The sequence below is a fragment of the Zonotrichia leucophrys genome, chromosome 13, assembly GCF_028769735.1.
Source record: "Zonotrichia leucophrys gambelii isolate GWCS_2022_RI chromosome 13, RI_Zleu_2.0, whole genome shotgun sequence".
Classification (NCBI taxonomy): domain Eukaryota; kingdom Metazoa; phylum Chordata; class Aves; order Passeriformes; family Passerellidae; genus Zonotrichia; species Zonotrichia leucophrys.
In genome coordinates, this window is record NC_088183.1 from 3,131,454 (window position 1) to 3,148,573 (window position 17,120).

The 17,120-nt window shown below is 45.1% G+C and overlaps 2 protein-coding genes across 4 annotated transcripts in view; one reads left to right on the plus strand and one right to left on the minus strand.

The window, feature by feature from the left end:
- SFXN1 (sideroflexin 1) overlaps nt 1–8,486 on the plus strand; it is a 22,985-nt gene extending 14,499 nt beyond the window's left edge. Inside the window, exons 8-12 of one of the 2 annotated variants that reach the window (XM_064725103.1) lie at nt 104–231; nt 710–759; nt 5,696–5,745; nt 6,393–6,440; nt 7,680–8,486. In XM_064725103.1, the coding sequence (XP_064581173.1) occupies nt 104–231; nt 710–759; nt 5,696–5,745; nt 6,393–6,440; nt 7,680–7,776 (373 nt within the window). In that variant the 3' untranslated portion in view covers nt 7,777–8,486. The remainder of the gene's footprint in view (nt 1–103; nt 232–709; nt 760–5,695; nt 5,746–6,392; nt 6,441–7,679) is intronic. The other variant, XM_064725104.1, reaches the window with a different exon arrangement.
- On the minus strand, nt 8,051–17,094 carry KIF20A (kinesin family member 20A). 2 transcript variants are annotated; one of them, XM_064725098.1, is made up of 19 exons: nt 17,044–17,094; nt 16,482–16,653; nt 15,980–16,069; nt 15,754–15,873; nt 15,173–15,311; nt 14,890–15,077; nt 14,657–14,801; nt 13,732–13,932; nt 13,391–13,502; nt 13,216–13,287; nt 12,522–12,665; nt 12,278–12,443; nt 11,844–12,008; nt 11,158–11,297; nt 10,959–11,061; nt 10,093–10,300; nt 9,614–9,705; nt 9,216–9,353; nt 8,051–8,398 (listed from the first exon to the last, which is right to left on the minus strand). In XM_064725098.1, exons 2-19 carry the CDS (start codon nt 16,635–16,637, stop codon nt 8,126–8,128), a joined length of 2,652 nt encoding a protein of 883 aa, XP_064581168.1. In that variant the 5' UTR covers nt 16,638–16,653; nt 17,044–17,094; the 3' UTR covers nt 8,051–8,125. The 2 variants fall into 2 exon arrangements, with proteins under 2 accessions (XP_064581168.1, XP_064581169.1); XM_064725099.1 differs by having other exon boundaries at nt 17,034–17,093.
- Between the last annotated feature and the right edge of the window lie 26 nt (nt 17,095–17,120).

Here is a 17,120-nt window from a genome sequence, read left to right on the forward strand (position 1 = left end):
TTACAGCTGACAATTTTAAGGAACAAAGATAAGGTGACAACAAAATGGTGAAAAAATAAGTTCACATCCATCACTGCTTTATTTTTTACCCCTTATTCAACAGGGAAATCAAGTTTGGAATTCCTGTCACGGATGAGAATGGAAAAAGAGTGGGTGAGTCATCCAAAGCAGCTCAGCAGGCAATTGCCCAGGTGGTGATATCCAGGATCCTGATGGCTGCTCCTGGCATGGGTAAGGAAAAACCCTGTGCACTCTCATCAGTCCCTGCTGAGATTTTCCTGAGGGTTCAAATTCCCTTACAGCTCCCCAGGCAGTGTTTGCCTTTCTGTTTAGAACTTCCCCAGGGAAATGTGGGATCCCAGGAAAAGCTCCTGGGATGCTTCTGCAGAAAATATGCAGAGAGCAAAGGAATGGGAGCAAATTCCACTTGCTTGGAGTTGGTTTAGGTGCTCTGCCAGTGCCAAATGACTGAGCTCAGGTTTAGTTACTTGTGAAATTGCAGGTTTTACTTATTAATTTTATTTTATTATTCACCTTTGTAAATACCAATCTAGCTGGCAATGTGAAATGAAAATTCAGTGAATGAATGACAAAAAGCTGTGGAAATTGTATTATGGCATTAGTTCAGCTAAATGAAAACAAAGTTCAGAAAATGAAAACAAAGTGCCATTCTCTCCAAGGTTAATACCCTTTTTTATCTTACTTGCAGCAATTCCTCCATTCATAATGAATACCCTGGAAAAGAAAGCCTTTTTAAAGGTTAGTCTTAGATAATCAATCTCTATGTATTTCATACCCTAAGTTAATATTTTAATGAATTTTAAATACTTCCTGAATCTTCATATTTGCCTCCCAAACACTGTGGGAGGACATCCCTGTAGAACTTGCTTAACAGCTGTCTCTTTCCTTCTGCCTTAGAGATAACTTGGTTCTTTTGTCACAGTGCAAGGTAACATTGAGAAAATAGGAACATCCTTGTTGCTGTCATAGTTGTTCTTAGAAAGCACATTTCCTCCTGTGAAATAAAACTTTCTTGTACTGAGTCTTGCAATACAATTTATTGGGAAAACAAAAGAACATTTTAATAATGCTGGTTTTCTCAAGACAGCAATAAAGAGGCTTTGCTTACCTGCTGTAGTAGCAATCTGAGTTTGCAAACAAAAATGATGGTAAAAATCTCTCCTGAAAATGATCCTTTAAAATTTACTGGGTGTAAAGTGCATGGCAGGCATAGAATGGGCAATCTTTATCAAAGATTATTTATTTCCTATATTCTTTTTATGCTAATGTAGTGTGAAGTCAAACTCCTGGTGTTGATTAATCCATTACTTAAATCAACATTCTGCATTGCGTGAGCATGAGAGGGAAAAGAACAATCATGGAATTAGTTAGGGTTGTCTAACACAAGGGAGATAATATTCAGGTGAGGAACCCTTTAATTCTTTACCAGTAAAGGCAGTTTCATCCTCACTGCTGATATCACTGATTTAATTATTTGGTAGCTGCAGGCAAAGCCTCTGCTTGTGAGACCCACCCAAGAAGCCCAAGAAAATCTGTCTCCTTCCTCTTAGAAAAATTAAGAAAAAAACCAGACCCTGCCTTGGAAAAGTTTGTGTGGGGACAAGGAGGACAAGCAGGGGAATGTTTTGTTTGGAATAGTTTTGTTTGTCTAAGATAAAGCTTCCTAAAGTGTTTAAATTTTATCTCTGTTTCTACCCTTTGTGTCTCTTGTGCAGAGTGAGATTACCCAGCATTTGAAAGTGTTTCTGTATTTATAAGGCAGGAACAGATTTCCTGGGGCAGCTGGGGCTGCCCCATCCCTGGAAGTGTCCAAGGCCAGGCTGGAAAGGGTTTGGAACAACCTGGGATAGTGAAGGGGGTGGAACTGGATGGTCTTGAAAGTCCCTTCCAACCCAAACCATTCTGTGATTGTCTTCCAATCTTCAAACTTCTTTTTGCCTGAAGTGCTTTGCTTCCCTCCCACTTTTTAACAGAAAACATTTTTGCTCACAGTGTAAAAACAGGAAACGTGGCATTTGAGTTTCAGGGTAAGAATCAGTGTGTGCTGCTTTTATCTCCTGGAAGAAGTGAGCCTGCAGGGCATCCAAACACACCACAACTTGTGATACTGTGATGTTCCTGAGAATGTATTGCCTGGAAAATTAACCCTTGTTTAAAAAAATTTAGGGAAAAGTTATTTGGTATGTATTTGACACGTGAGAAATGTCACAAAGCCATTGCCTCAGCTGACAAGTACATGACATTTGTGAAGAAGTTGCAGCAATCCTCAGGGTCTGGAGACAAATACCTGTTGGTTTTGTGTGGTGTAATCAACATAAGGGTGTTGTGAATTTTACAGATCAGCCAAAATGAGCGATTTCTGCAGTGACTACTCAGTGGTCTCTGGTACCATCCTGTCCTGTCCCTCAGCCTCAGAGACTGAATCCAGGTGAAACACTGCTCTGCAGGTAGCCAGTGGTAACACCTGGTAGAGATTAGCATTAAACCCATTAAGGAATGAGCTGCATTTTTAACCAGCAGCTTCTGCATGTCCTCATGGAGTTTGAGAAGCACCATCCCATGCCAGCACTCCACCACCCTCCCCACACTGCTTTATTAACTCACTACCCTCGGCCTCTGCTTCTCCACCACTCTTGGAAATAATTCCTGACTGCTTGCCAAAGCCTCTTAAGCAACACACAAGGCCAAAAAATAGGTAAATGTTTGTGAAATGATAAAAGAAATTAGAAAGCTGGTCTGCAGTAAGACATAGAAGGAAATGCCCCTGGGATGTTGGTCTCAGAGCAGCCTGTGATTTTTGGGATTTTTGGGATAAGATGTAGGTCATGCAGCCCAGCTCATCCCCCACGTTCCCACAGGGTTCTGCACCAAGGCATTGGTGTGAATTAACAACATTCCCAGAAGTTCCTGCTAGAAGATGCCTCAAGAATGTTCTTGGAACACAAGCACGTATTTACTGCTTCAAAAAGAAGTTGCCTTGAAGAAGTATTTTTATCTGTTGAAGTTTTTTTTTTTTTGCCATTGGTTTCAGCAGCAGCTTTGGGGCCTGTTTATGTAATTATGCAGCATAGCAGTAATTGATGGGGCTGCAGAATGTTTATTTTCATTATCCCTGTGGCCATACTCCTGACCAGCTCTGTGCAGAACCAGGTTATTTTACCTGCTGCACAGGAGGATCCATAAAGAGCCTTGCCCTGAGGCCCAGGGTTGATAGATTTTATTTACAGGTAATAATCTAAAGAAATAGATTGGTTTTTTCCATATAAACTTATGAAAATTCCAATCAACACTAAAGTTGCAGTTTATATTACTACTTTTACACAGCTTTAGCTACAGTTTCTCTTCTGTTCTGTAAATTGTATTACCATCCAAGTTGATTCTAGAAGTTTCCTCATGCATCCTTGGAACAAGCTCCTTGGGATCTTTCAATCTGCAGCTAAAATCTGTGTTCAAAGCTGTTACAAAACCAGAACAGAGAGCCTTTTCCTTCAAGCATTGTTCTTGAATGTCTTATGCCCTGAAGTCCTCCACACATTCCTAATTTCACTGTCATTTCATTTATTTATTTTTTGAAAACAGACATAGGAAAGCTGACAGATTTTTATATCCAACAAAGAAAGGAGGCAGTTAGAGAAAAGCTGATTCTCCTTATGGCTTTTGTTTGCTTAATTATCATTTCTCCGTTTTCTCTGCTTGCACTAACCACTAAAATGTCATAAAGACATCTGGAAATTAAATCCTAATTCATTGGGAACTGCCTTCTTCCTGAGTTAAATGATAGTTCTCTAACACACTGAATTCTTCTGCTCTTTCTCTTGTAGTTTCTCCATTTTCTCTCTTTGTGGGGGTGTGCAGCCTGCATTTGAATTTTATTGTTTTATGTCGTTCCCTGGGCAACTCCAGTTCTTAATTCTGACCTCCCAGTGTTACTTTTTCCTCACCATCTTTCTGTATTAGTGCAGCCTGGTAACATTCTTGAAAAATAAAGGCTGGAATTCAGATCAAATTGGCAAAAAATGTTCCAGCACATAAACTCCATGTTCTTTATGGAGTCTGTATTAGACACCTCTCTCTCTCAGATCAGTGACTAACTCTGACAAAGGCATAAAACCATTTATTCCTCTCAGGGCACCTTCCAACAGCCTTTTCAGTTATAAAATTGTCTTTGGGGCTTTTCTGTTCAATCCCTTGGGTCCCACACTGCCCTGCAATGCACAGCATCCCCCTCCCTCCCTTCTCAGAGACACTGCAGGCTTTGGCTTGTGTTCACCTCCTCTTGGCATGGACTCTCCCAGGGCATAAAATGAAAATTTGGGGTGAGTTTATCTCAGCTGAGGGTCAGATGGAGGTGTTCAGGGAATGCCAGAACAGCAAAGCGCTGCTGCCTTCACTCTTCACTCTTCTTGCTTTATTTTCTGTCTCCATTTGTTATCTCTTGTTGCAGGTTATTGCTGAATTGCCCAGTTCTTCCTGCACTCGTTTCTGCATTACAGATTGACTCCAGGAAAAAAAAAATAAAGAAAAGAGAAGCAATCTTCTACATTGTTTCTTCTCCCTCAGGCTCTGGAGAAGTTTTGCTCCACACAGGCTCATTTTCCCTCCCTCAGCCCTGAGCTTTGTCCTCCTGAGCTTTCTACATTTCCTTTGCCCATTTCTATTCTCAAACAATGCCCAGCTTTTGTTCACCATTTTTTTCCCTCTAACTTCTATATCTTGAGAAATTCTTCTTGCAGAAACACCATCTTCACTGAAAACATCATCAACTGTCTCAAGTGATTTTTACCTCGTGAGCTATTTTATTTTAAAATTCCCTTTGTGTCCTTATGGCAGCTGTGTTCTGTTCTCAATGGAGCAAGAGGCAGCAGTGGCCACTGAACAGCTCTAGGTTTGCTCCATTGGTAATGAATTTCAACTAAAATTCTACCAATGAGAGTGGATTCCTAAATAATTTTAAAAGCCTGCAAAATAATTTATTCTTGGCATATATTCAAGTTCTGCAAAAGTTACAGAATTAATGAGGCATGTGGGTTATGTGTTGCTTTTTCAGCTTGGTTTTCCCAGTCCTCAAACCCTTCTTTTCTTCAATAAAAGGTGAACTCCTGCAGAACTGGAGTGTTGCTACAGGGACAAGTTCCTGCACATCAGGGGAAATGTTATGACAGGAGAAAGGGCTAAGAGAGGCAGATTTACATCTCCTTTATTTATGGCTGGTGGCTCCAGTTGCAGGTTAAAACCATTTGATGCCACCAAAGGGAAGGAGCTGTAACCAGACTGAGCTCTTCCTTGGAATGCCTGGGCAGAATTCCCTGTGCCCTGCAGAGGTGGGGCAGCACCACTTGGAAACTTCCAAATTTCAGCTCTGATGCTGCTGTGGGCTTGTGAGACCCAAAGCAAAGGCCCAGGAGCAGGTCCTGAGTCAAACAAACAAACTCACTGGAGTTTCTGACACGTCCTCAGGATCCCTGTGTACACTGATCCCCTGGGAATTTCCTTGCTGCTCTCCAAAGGGATTTGGCTCCCAAAGTGGAGCTCAGCATGAAACCACGCTGGTCAGGGCTTTGCCTTCACATCTCAGAGTCTTTTAGGTGCAATCTGTCTCTTAAAAGAATTCCAGGAAGGTGGGAAGCTGGAAGAAAAGAGTCCATACTCACTGTGTGTGGTTTTATTTCAACAGAAATTTCCTTGGATGAACGCTCCCGTTCAGGTTGGAATAGTTGGATTCTGGTAAGTGTTTCCTTGGGTTGGGTCTGCTATCTTAAGAGATACTTGTAGGGGTTTTGAGAATGCAGCAATATTTGCTTTTTTTTTTTTTATTTTAAGGAAAAAAGGTTGAGAGTTACTGAGGGCACAGCAGTTATTTCCATCTCTGTAACTGATAAAATACCATGTTAAAAACTAAAAAGCCGTTAGCAGAGAAGGAGCTGCCAAGAAAAGCAGAGGGAGGGGAGAAAGGGAGTGGCAAAAAAAGGAATGTGGCAGCTTGATTAGAAAAGATGCTTTGGCTGCTACCTCTGAACAGTCAGTGGAATCTCATCCTGGAGGTTGATCATTCTGGAAACATTTGGTTAATAGGGTTTAATTTGCTGTGTTCTGGCGTTTTCTGTTGTCATGCACACAAAGGTAAAGCAGTGTAAGGACATCAAATGGTAAATTTAGACAAATTTGGGAACATTATATTGAAACATTTAGTGCTATATGTAGGTAATGATTTCATAAGGTACAATGCAGTGAGAAATAAAAGTTACAAAGCACTTTGTGGAACTTTACCTCACTGTGTACAGAAAACAAGCTTTTTACTTAAATCACGTATAAGATTTTTGAATTCTGTTTTAGCATTCTAAATATTGTAAACCTGGTTTTGTCTCCTCTAGTCTCGTGTTTGCAACTCCCCTGTGTTGTGCACTGTTTCCTCAGAAAAGGTGGGTACTGCTGTGAGTTATTACCTCAGTGTTATTCCAGATCCAGTCATGGCTGCACACAGACACAAACACATCATTGGCTGCTCAAGCAGTTTTAATTCCCATAGAACAAAGGTGATAAACAAGAGAATATACAGAAAAGTAATAACTATGTTATTCATCAGTATTATATAATAGTTGTTTACAAACCCCAGCAGCTCAAGATGAGTTCTATACAATATATTCATGTCCAGTAAGGTTATGGATGCACTAAATACAGTCAGAGCCCATTTTATTTTCAGCTGGAAACTCTGTTTATACAGAACAGCACTGGAATATCTGTGCTCATTTGTTATTTGGTTAATATTTTTCCAGACTTTTTCATCAATACAGAAGTAGCTCAGTACTGAAAGCAGTCTTAGAAACAATATTCATTATAGCTGAAATCCTTATGAAATCTGAATGAGTTACAAAAACCTTTGCTCAATTTGGTACATAGTATGGCCAGGGCCTTAAATTCAGCTGTCCCTCTCATTTTAATAGTGGCTGTCTAAACTCAACAAGCTCCCAGCTGTACCTTAAACAGCCCAGGCTGGAGCTGAGTCCATTAAAATGCCAAACTAAGGCAGCTTTTGACTTCCAGAAAACAATAGCCAGTTCTCAGGGGTGTTTGAGCACAACAGAGCTGACACCATCTGTCTCCCTGCTTGGCCCAGGACAGGGAACTGTGGTAAACAAGTGTCACTAGGCTACCTGGAGATGACTTGACAAACCAACCCAGCACACGTGCTACAGTTCTTGATTTCAGCCAGGGCTCTCCAGTTCAGAGGAAGATTAGACCTTGAACTGTGTTCAGGAAATTGCAGCTGTTCAAATGACCTGGCAGGTTATTTCACTTTACTGTGAACCAGCTCTCATAAAAACAATCCTTTTATTCAACTGAATAAAATGACATAGTAAGTTAAATAGGAAAATAGATTCTATTTAATAAAAATCATTTTAGGAAGGTAAGTTTCAATTGCCAGCAACAACCTGAGCAAGGAAGTGGATCCTTACCCTCATGGTAACAGCAACAGCCATTTCCTGACTCCATGGACTGTCCCACTGCCCTTGGAGCAGGGATTCATGTGCCCTGGATAAGATATTTAAAAATATCTAAAAACTCTTTTGACAGTGTAGGAATTTCAGCAGATGCATTGTCTATCTCATTTTCCTCTCTGGTGCTTGTTTGGTGTAACCCCTTCTGTTTATTTTGCTCAGTTCCATGGCGGTGTCACGCTTGGAGCCAGATTTGCGAGCCAAGATCCAAGCCAGCCACCGTGGCCTAGACCGTGTATACTTCAATAAAGGATTATAATTCAAGGAAGGCAAAGTATCTTTCAAGGAGGAACTTACGAACTTATTTTTTTGAATTGTGTGCCAACATAGACAAGAACACCTTTATCTTGTTCTTTTGTTAAACAGGTTGATCATCTGCGTTATTTTACAGTTGAAGACTTTCCTCAGTATAGTGTTTAAATCACATAAGGTCACTTTGTCCACTTTGGTATTGTTTGAAAGTTTAAACATACATATCCAGAGATGTTTACATAAGTCTCAAGCAGCTACAATAACAATAAAGAAGCGCACAATGAAAACCAGATGCTATTATATTGGATTTGCCACCTGTTCCAGTAACAGCGGGGTAGGGACCTCCTTTTCAAAAGTCATAGAGCAACTGAACGGAGTTGCCAGCCTCTGGTAGCCGCAGGACGGGTGGCTGAACGTGTCAGGATGTTGTGCAGGAAGGGCTTTTTGCCAGGAGGCTGATTGGGCTGCAGGTTCTCCCTGTTGGCACAGAAGCGTTTCTTGAGGGCGGAGGTGGGCGGCGCCTGCAGCCTCTGCACCGTGTGGTACTGCTCAGCAATGCAGGCCGCCTTCTTGCGCAGGTCCAGCTTCACCAGCACCATGTTGTTCTGCAGCTCTGCCAGGGTCTGGTCCTGAAAACAAGATACAAATATATTTTTAAAATATCAAAATAAAAGCCCATAGAAATAAAAGCCCATTCCGAGTTGGAGCAGATCTTAAAGATCCTTGTGTTCTTCTGTTGTGGACAGGGACTGCTTTTACTAGACCAGCTTGCTCCAAGCCCTGTCCATCCTGGCCTTAAAATACTTCCAGGGACAGAGCAGCCACAACTTCTCTAGGAAATGTATTTTCAGTGCTTCAGCATCCTTACAGTATTTTTTCCTAATATCTAATCTAAACCTCAATATGAAGCTATTGCCCCTGGTCTTGTACAGAAAGTGCCTCTCCAGCTTTTCAGGTACAATGAGAAGTTGTCTTAACTCCCTGGTTACTGTGAACTGAGGAGGATAAACAGCCTCTTGCCAAAATTCACTAAGTGTTCTGCTAAATAAGACCGTGCATAAAAGCTTCTACTGTGAACAGTGTAGCAGTTCCCTAACACATAGGGACAGTAAGGGTGGGACAAAGCTGGCTCCATCCTGCTGCAAATATGCTGCCATAGCAACTGTGATGGAGTGGATAGGGAAATGAGAACTCTGAATTCTCCTACTTTAAGTGCAGGCTGCCAGTGAACTGAACAGGAACAATTTGGGTCTCCTGTGGAGAGGTAAATACACAACTAACAGCCATTGAAAAAAACCAACCATAGAGCTCCCTTCACAAAATACACACTGGCAAATAAATAATTTTATTTGCAGCAGCAAGAACTTTGGTTGCTGTGATTATGGCAAAGCACACAGACTGGACCCCTCTCCCCCATGCAGCCCCACAGCACAGCAGACACATCACCTGTCTTGCCAGGATGTCATCACACATGCCCAGGGCTTCTCGCAGCTTCCCTGCCCCTGTGCTGTGGCAGCACGCTCGCTCTGCAGACTGGAGAGACTCCCCAATTTTGTGTAACTCTGCACGCAGCATTCTGATGTTCTAGAAGAGAGGGGTTCAATGCAACAGCTGGTTTTGGCACTGCTCTGCAAACAAAGCCACCCCAAGGTAATTCAGACATGCAGCACTGAGGGAGGATCCCATCTGAGTGATCAGATACTACAACCTTCAAAAACTCCTGTAAGTTCAACAAACCCATTTCATTTGTTTACAAACCTGGGAACAGCAGCCCCAAACTCTCTTTAAGCTGGCAACCACTCTGCCCTGCAAATGTTCTTTTCTGTAACACAAACTGGAGTTACCTTCTGTCCATCCTCCAGCTTCCTATCCACATCCATAGTAATGGGTTTGGCAGAGGGAGGTGGTTCCACTAATTTCTGGTACTTGCGCAACTCTAGGAACAGACAAAAAGTAGTGAGAAACAGGACAGTGATCAGCTTTCAGTATTCCTGAAATTCAGGACTTGCCTTGAGACAAGCTGCCACAGGCAAGCTGGAACAAGCTTTTCAGTTTGTGCAGAAAGGCACAAACATTCCAGGCTTCTGCCATTCACTTAGACAAAGGGGCTTAAGAATTTGAATGGAAGGATTATCCTGTGCTAAAGTCCATTTTCCTGTGAAAATGAAGTGAAACTGCCCATCCAGCACATTATTCCTGTCACCTACAAGTCAAATCATGTTTTGAGAGTGCCTAAATCCAATGTACCCTGAAGGAAGTGTCTCTAACCCTGCACAGGGAGCTCTCAGCAGGGTTCAGAACCTGTGCAGCATCGCTGCTGTACCTGCACTTGTGGAATTCAGCTCCTTCTGACACTGCTCCAGCCTGGCTTTGGTGTCTGCCAGCTCCTGCTGCAGAGCAGACGAGGTGCCCGCTCGCTTGGATCGACGTACACTCTGCTCTGACTCCTTTTGCTTGGCATCCAGGCTCTCCAGCTTTTGTTTGGTCTCCTTCAGAGCAGCTTTGAGCTCTGAAATCTCCTCGTCACGCTCCTGAGAAAGGAAGTTTGTTCAGAGAGTCAACAAGATTTTTGTAGCACAACTTGTGTGAAACGTTCTGTGTCTTTATTCCTGGAGAATTTCTCAATCCTACACTTCACACATTGAACTCAGCCTTTAAGGTTACTTTTAAGTGAGTACAGCAAACCCATTTCCTGGGAGCCTAAAGCACCTTTTTACAGACTCTAAAGAAGAGGGATTGTTTTGGAAGTTGGTATCTTAAGAGCAGTCTGCAAGGAGTCCCAGAGGTCACTCAAACGCTGTAGGCATGAAAATTTGGACAGGTCCATACCCATCATCACAACTGAGAGCAAGAAGAGAAATTAACACAGCTTGTGTGAATCTGAAGAGCCCAAATCCAGCCACTAGTGTAAGGAGTAAGGGGGGAAGAGAATCATGTTGAACAAATGGACAAATCAGGATGGTTGTACATTAGCTTCCAGACTGACTGATCAAAATTAAGAAGCCTCGTGGGCTACATAAAGTAGGAGACAAGAAGCAAAAATTGTGGATCAAGGGATGAAATAATATCACCAAAAATACCTCAGAAAGCAAAATCTTTCTTTTCACTTTGCATAAAGATCTTCCTGCACTCAAGTACCCAGAGTCCATTCCCAACCCACTGCTGCTTTCCTGATTGCCCTGAACAAACCTGCATCTCCTCCTGGTAGTGGTCAGTCAGTAACTCCTTCAGGATGTTCATTTTACCCTCGTACAGTTCCTCCAGCTGCTCTCTCTGAGCATCCACGTGCTGGCTACAAAGACAACAACCAACCCCACATCAGGATCTGGCAGTCCTGGGTGCTGCAGCTCATCCTGAGCAGAGGCAGGGAGAGCAGCACAGGCTGTACCTCCACCACTGCTCCTTCTGTTGCATGTGCTCCAGCATCTCGTTGCAGATCTCCTCGCGCAGGCGCATCTCCAGCTGCAGCTTCTTCTGCCGCTCCTGCGCCAGCAGCTCCCGCGCAGCCTCGACCGCACGCAGCAGGTCCTGCAAGAGACACAGCTCTGCTGCCCACGCTGCACTACAGAGCTCAGACCTGCAGGAAACTGAGTGATGCCATGTCTGCAGGATGCAGGCATCTAGATTTAAGGGTTTGGTCACTTGGAAAGAAAAGTCGCCAGAGTTTGCTACCTTGGCACAACAGTTTGCGTTTCTGTAGGGATGACTTCACCTGGAGCTTTCAGCTATCCCCACTGCCTGCTTTATCTAGGAAGTTTGATTATTTTTTTCCCCATTTAGATTCCTGTTCTGCATGTTTTCTGAAGGAATTACAGGTCTGCACCTGCACTGTTACTGCCACTGTTCCACAGATGACAAAGTGCTTTCAAATTCAGCATTTGTGTCAGATTTAGACCAACTGCAGAATGTTTTTGTCAAGGATTCCCAATTTCCTGGGTCCTTTTTCCTTCTGAGGTTCTGTGTCATCTCTCTTGGCTCTCTCTGAGCTCCAATCCCAGCTCCCCAGGCCAAAGCTAACAATCACATTCTTGACCTTGCATCCACATAAAGTCTGTAAAACAAATCACAACCCACCTTCTTCTCATACGTAGAGACATCTGCCTCATCCTCTGCGTCTTCTTCTGATTCCACATCTTCCTCTGGCTCTGCCTCTGGACCCTGGCTGATTCGCCTGCTGTGTTCTTTGATGATGGATTTTAAGGATGGAAGTCCAAGCTTTGTGGGAGGTGCCTGAACAAGCTGTAGGGGAAAAGACTGCTGTTATCAATCTGCAAAGCCTGGAAGTTGTTTGGTCTTTAAACACAGCCAGCCCCTCTCTGCAACCTGTCAGCCATTTCAGTTTAGCAGAATCTGGAAATGCTCTGGAGGTAATAACCAGTGGAGAGAAGCATAGGGATGAGGTACAAGCATGCCCCCTCTCCTTGTGGTGGGAAGGGACCAAGTCCCACAGAAGCAGGAGAAACCCAAGCTACCCTGACCATGCCATGATCCTGGTGTGTGTTACTCACCTGGCTGGCAATGGCTGAGAACTTGGCTACGTGCAGAGTCTCATCATAGGTGGAGGCACACTGGTTGATGTTGACAATCATGCAGGAGCGCCCGCGCCCGGTGAAGAAGCCCTGGAACACGCGGGTCAGTTTGCTGTCCCGGAACGGAACCACCGCCTGCTTTGTCCTGGGGCAGAGACAGCAGTGAGCTGGGAAAGCAAAACCAAACCCCCCACACCCTCCCTCTGGAGGAGTGGCTGCTCACCTGGCCTGCTGGTTCTGGCGGAGGGCGGCGATGCAGCGGCCCAGGGTGTGCAGGGAGGTGTTGATGTTGTTGGCTTCCTTCATTCGCTCCCCGCTCCTCTGGTCCTTGCAGCGCTCGGAGCCCGCCAGGTCACACAGGGACAGCCTGAGGGAAACACAGTGAGATTCACATCTCTTACAGGTGATGTGAGGTGACATTTACAGGCTTTATCCTGCAATATCAGGTTTCCACTTCAGACACCCTGAAGTCACCTTCCCAGATTCCCCATAAGGGCACAGACCACTCTTTTGGGGTGCCTGGGCTGTTGATGGATAGAAGGGCCTGCCTTAAGTGTAGGGGTTACACAAAGTAACAGCAAAATGAGCTTTGAAGTGTCAACTTCAGAGATCCTTTGCCAATCCTCAGAACAGCCTTTTTCCAGATAAATACATCCCAGGAACAGGCACTCAAATCAGCCCTGCTGCAAAGGTAAGGATGCTCACATTTACCTTCACTCAAAAAGCCTGAGAACTACCTCAAGTTGTACCTTGCAGTACTTCTCAAACTCCTGTGAATTCCAAGACTTAACATTCATTTCTTCCAAGTATACTTTCAACACCACCATCACCAAGATACTTCCCATACCCCAGGCCCTCAACCAAAGAGACAAGAAAGCTGAGATTACACCCAAATCCTAAAAAAACCTGAAACTTACTCGCTGATTTTTGGAACAACTTCACTGCCACCTCTTTGCAAGTGCAGAATGCGAATGGAGAACACACTGTGACTGTAAAGAAACATGCAAATATTTACAAAAAAAAATAAAAAAGCAAACTTTAAAAGCCCCTCAGAATTGTATTTCTGCCTAAACAATCCCTCTCCCTTCAGACCTGCGACTGGAGTTCTGGTTCATGTGGGTGCTTGCAAAACTCTGGTTTTTCCGACCCAATTTCAGGAGCTTCCAGGCCTCATCAGCATCCCGGACATTGATCCAGTTCAGATCTGGAAAGCAAGCACGCATTGGGCACAGCAGTTGGGACACTGGCAGAAAACTTATCTCAGCCCCAACCTCACTATTGTATATCCTTGACATCAGCAAATTTGACAATCCTGTAATCCCTCATCAGAGCTCTCTGTGGGGCTCTCCAGCACATCACTGCTAAGCCATCCCCCCACTCACTCCTAAAGCCTCCCTAGCAGGCCACCAGCCCTCTCCTGCAGGCAGGCCCACCTTTCACATAGGGGTTGCCAGTCTGGTCCTCGCAGAGCCGCAGCGTTTGCCGCTTGCGGTTCTGCCCAGGCAGAGCTGGTTCCAACAGGTCATAGATTAACTCGTTGTAGATCTCAAAGAAAGAGACCCAGATGGAGAACTGCACATCTTCTGGGCTGGTGAGTGAAATGCGATCCAAGTCAGCCCAGCAAGGGCCAAGTTCTGGGGAAAAAAGAGAAAAAAAGGAAGGAAAACAAATCATGACTGGCAGCTTTTCATGGGTTCAACAGAATGGTTTAGGTCTACAGTAAGATACTTCCATCAGCCAGCAAAACCACCCCAGCACAAATCCTTTCATTTACTTCCTCTCTTTTGCATCTATTCTAATGCCTGTCCCCAGTGAGACAGCCTAAAGTTTCCTTTATCAGTATCACCTGCTCTGTGTAAGGACTTTCACATACTCAATTTTGATTCCAGAATTGCAAGATATTTCAAACATGAACTGTTTCCAGCATAACTGAAGTTTTAATCCTTGTTATCTCCATCACTCCATGCTTCTGGATACCGAAGTAGCTGGTAGATCCTGGCTTTGATAGTCAAAGCACAAGTGCTCAGTGCAGCCTGCCACTCTGGCATCCTGCTTCCCAGCAATCCCCATCTCACAGCAATCAGCTGCTCAATAACCACATTCCTTGAATGAAATGAGTGAATGTCAAGCAATATTTCATTTCATAAGGCTTGGTTATTATGGAGTGGAGAATTCTTCTGATACTGGCAAAATATATGAAGAGTTTTTCTGACATGGCATCTTTCAAAGGGAAAATCTGAGGCTACAACACCTTTGCTCCCTTACCCAGAACACAGCATCCAAACAGCCATCACCCTTTTCTTCCCCCATGCTCCAGCAAAAAGCAGCAGGTAGCACACAACAGGCTTGCAGAAATACCTTCTGTCTGGCTGAGGTCTGAACGGTTGGTGAGCTGGCTGGATGAAGAGAGCCCAGCAACTCCACTGTCAAAGCTGCCACTGGTGGTGGCCTGGAGCTGAGATTCAGCACTGTGACTCCTCTTCATGGGTGTCAGCAGCTCCTCCTTGAAGGAAACAAGGAACAGGAGCATGCAGGTAGTGTGACACCACCCCTTTCCTCTTGCTGTTGAACCCCCAGAGGCCTGTGCTTACCTCCCAGAGTCCCCTCTGCAGCATCATCTGCTTCTTGGTCTCCTCCTGGCGCACCTGCCTGCTGTCCAGCCAGGTCACCTCGTTGGAGAGGGCAGGCTTCAGGTCCATGGCCTGGTACAGCCGGTCCCCCACGCTGTGGAAGATGGTGGCCAAGGAACGAGGCAGAATCCCCCCATCCTGGGCAGTGCCTGCAGCAAGAGCAGCAGCAAAGCTGAGGATTCAGAGGCAGAAGACAGAAAACAATTCCTTCAACAGGCCCCACAACACCTGGTGCTATCCTTACCCTGAATTGTGTGAGTCTTCCCTGAATTGGTGATGCCATAGGTGTAAACCAGACAGTTCTGCCCACTCAGCACATCCTTTACCACCTGCTTCATTGTCTCATCAAAGAACAGTTTCTGACCCACCTCTGGTCCAAAAATCTGCAAACAAGACACAGGAAAAATGGCTTCATGTAGATCTTTCCTATCTTTAGATGATGGTTGCTCAAGTGATATTACATGGTCCTTTGTTCCCTGCACTAGCCATGAGCAAGAGACCCACCAGCAATTCCAGCTGAGCTCCCTACAAAAACAAGCTGCTCATTCATTTAATCCAATACCATATCATTACAGCCCCTAGTCTGTCTAGAGCCTTATGAACAGGAGTTTGCCATTTGCTGCCAAAAAAGAGTTATCAGAAACAGCTTAAAATTAAAAAACTAATGAAGTAGCAACTAAAACCTGAAGTAACCTGATTGCATGAGACTGCAGAGTTCAGGCAGTGCCCTGGGGTCAGTGGATATGAATAAGGCTGCTTTTCAAGCTGCAGGGCTGGTTTAAGCTGAAATCACTTCCAGATGGGTTGTTTGTCCCAGCTACCTACCCTGGTGAAGGAGAATCTGTGCACTGCTTGTCCCACTCCTCGCTCTGTGCTCCGCATGGTGAAGGAATTCTTTGGAGCTTTCAGAATAAGGCTTTCTGAGTTCTCAATACAGACACAGCCCTAAAGAACACATAAAATTCATCATTGCAGGGGCTTGCAGGAGGATAGACAGCATCTCCCAGCAGGCACACAGCCAGCTCAGACTCTGCTTCATTCAGTGTCTCACCTGGTCTTCTCCCTTGTCTACTTCTGTAGATTTCAGAGGTCGAACTCTGAGGTAAACCTTTAATTTTCCATTATTGTCTTCAGTTACAGCCTGTAAGAATCAGCACAAGTTAAATATGGCAGCCAGAGAGGCAGCACACACCCCCCATGGGAACACTTAACAGGAACCACAATATGGAGCACACATGTTGGCTATGCTGCTAATGCTGAGGAATTTCCCTGGTCTCAAAATCACCAACAATGCCAGAAGCTTTCTTAGACATTTCCAAGCACGCCAGCATTATTTTTTTTATCTAATGGATCAGACCAACAAGCCAAAGGCCTAACACCAAAACCAAGCATCACGCTGAGAGGCACTCACTGCCCACTGCTCTCCCAGGAAATGCTCCCCCTAAATGCATTATTGAGAGTCTCTGTTATTTTTGCATCACACCTCTTTTGTACAGAGAACAGCAGGCACGAGTGAAAACGCTGCCCTGTTTGTTACAGGGCTCCAAGCTGACCTGAGAGCCCTCGAGGTTTGGGGAGATGGCAGAGAACTCCGGCAGCAGGTCCTTGCGCAGGTCAGCCCCAAAGCCCGCAGCTGTGGACTCGAGCACAGGGGAGGCTGCAGCCTCATCGTCAGAAAACAGCCCTGGGGAGGCGAGTGCTTGTGCCATGGTGCCTCACACGCTCCTGGGGAAAAAGGGGAAGGGACAGGGTGGTGTTACAGCAACCCCTGCACATCCATCGGTCCCCACAAACACGGGTCCCCACGTGGAGCCCTCCCTACACACACTGCACACCACATACACGGCCCCTGCACACGGGGAAATCGCACAGGACCCCGGACACAGTCCGTGCACACACAAACACCACTCAGGACTCCAAACCCATCTCCCGGACATACGGACACCATACAGGTGACATGTACACAGACATCCCATTAACAGAGGGTAACAAACAGACCTAACGCACACACCAACCACCACACAGGACAGCCCCAAGCCCAGACGCAGGTCGTCGCCGCCCCCCCCACACACAGCCCAGCACCACGCGGGTCTGGCCGCACTCACAGGGACCCACCGACACCGCCGGCCGCCCCAGCCCCGCTGCCCTTCACGCCGCCCCTCTCGCCGCTCCGGCCCCGCTACCCTTCACGC

What these genes read in the sequence shown, in the direction of transcription:
- KIF20A (XM_064725098.1), bottom strand. Translation starts at nt 16,637, where the DNA reads ATGGCACAAGCACTCGCCTCCCCAGGGCTGTTTTCTGACGATGAGGCT. An exon ending in CGCCAGAACCAGCAGGCCAG is followed by an intron (nt 12,444 to 12,521) that starts GTGAGCAGCCAC and finishes TCTCTGCCCCAG; the next exon opens with GACAAAGCAGGCGGTGGTTC. An exon ending in ATGACATCCTGGCAAGACAG is followed by an intron (nt 8,399 to 9,215) that starts GTGATGTGTCTG and finishes TCTTGTTTTCAG; the next exon opens with GACCAGACCCTGGCAGAGCT.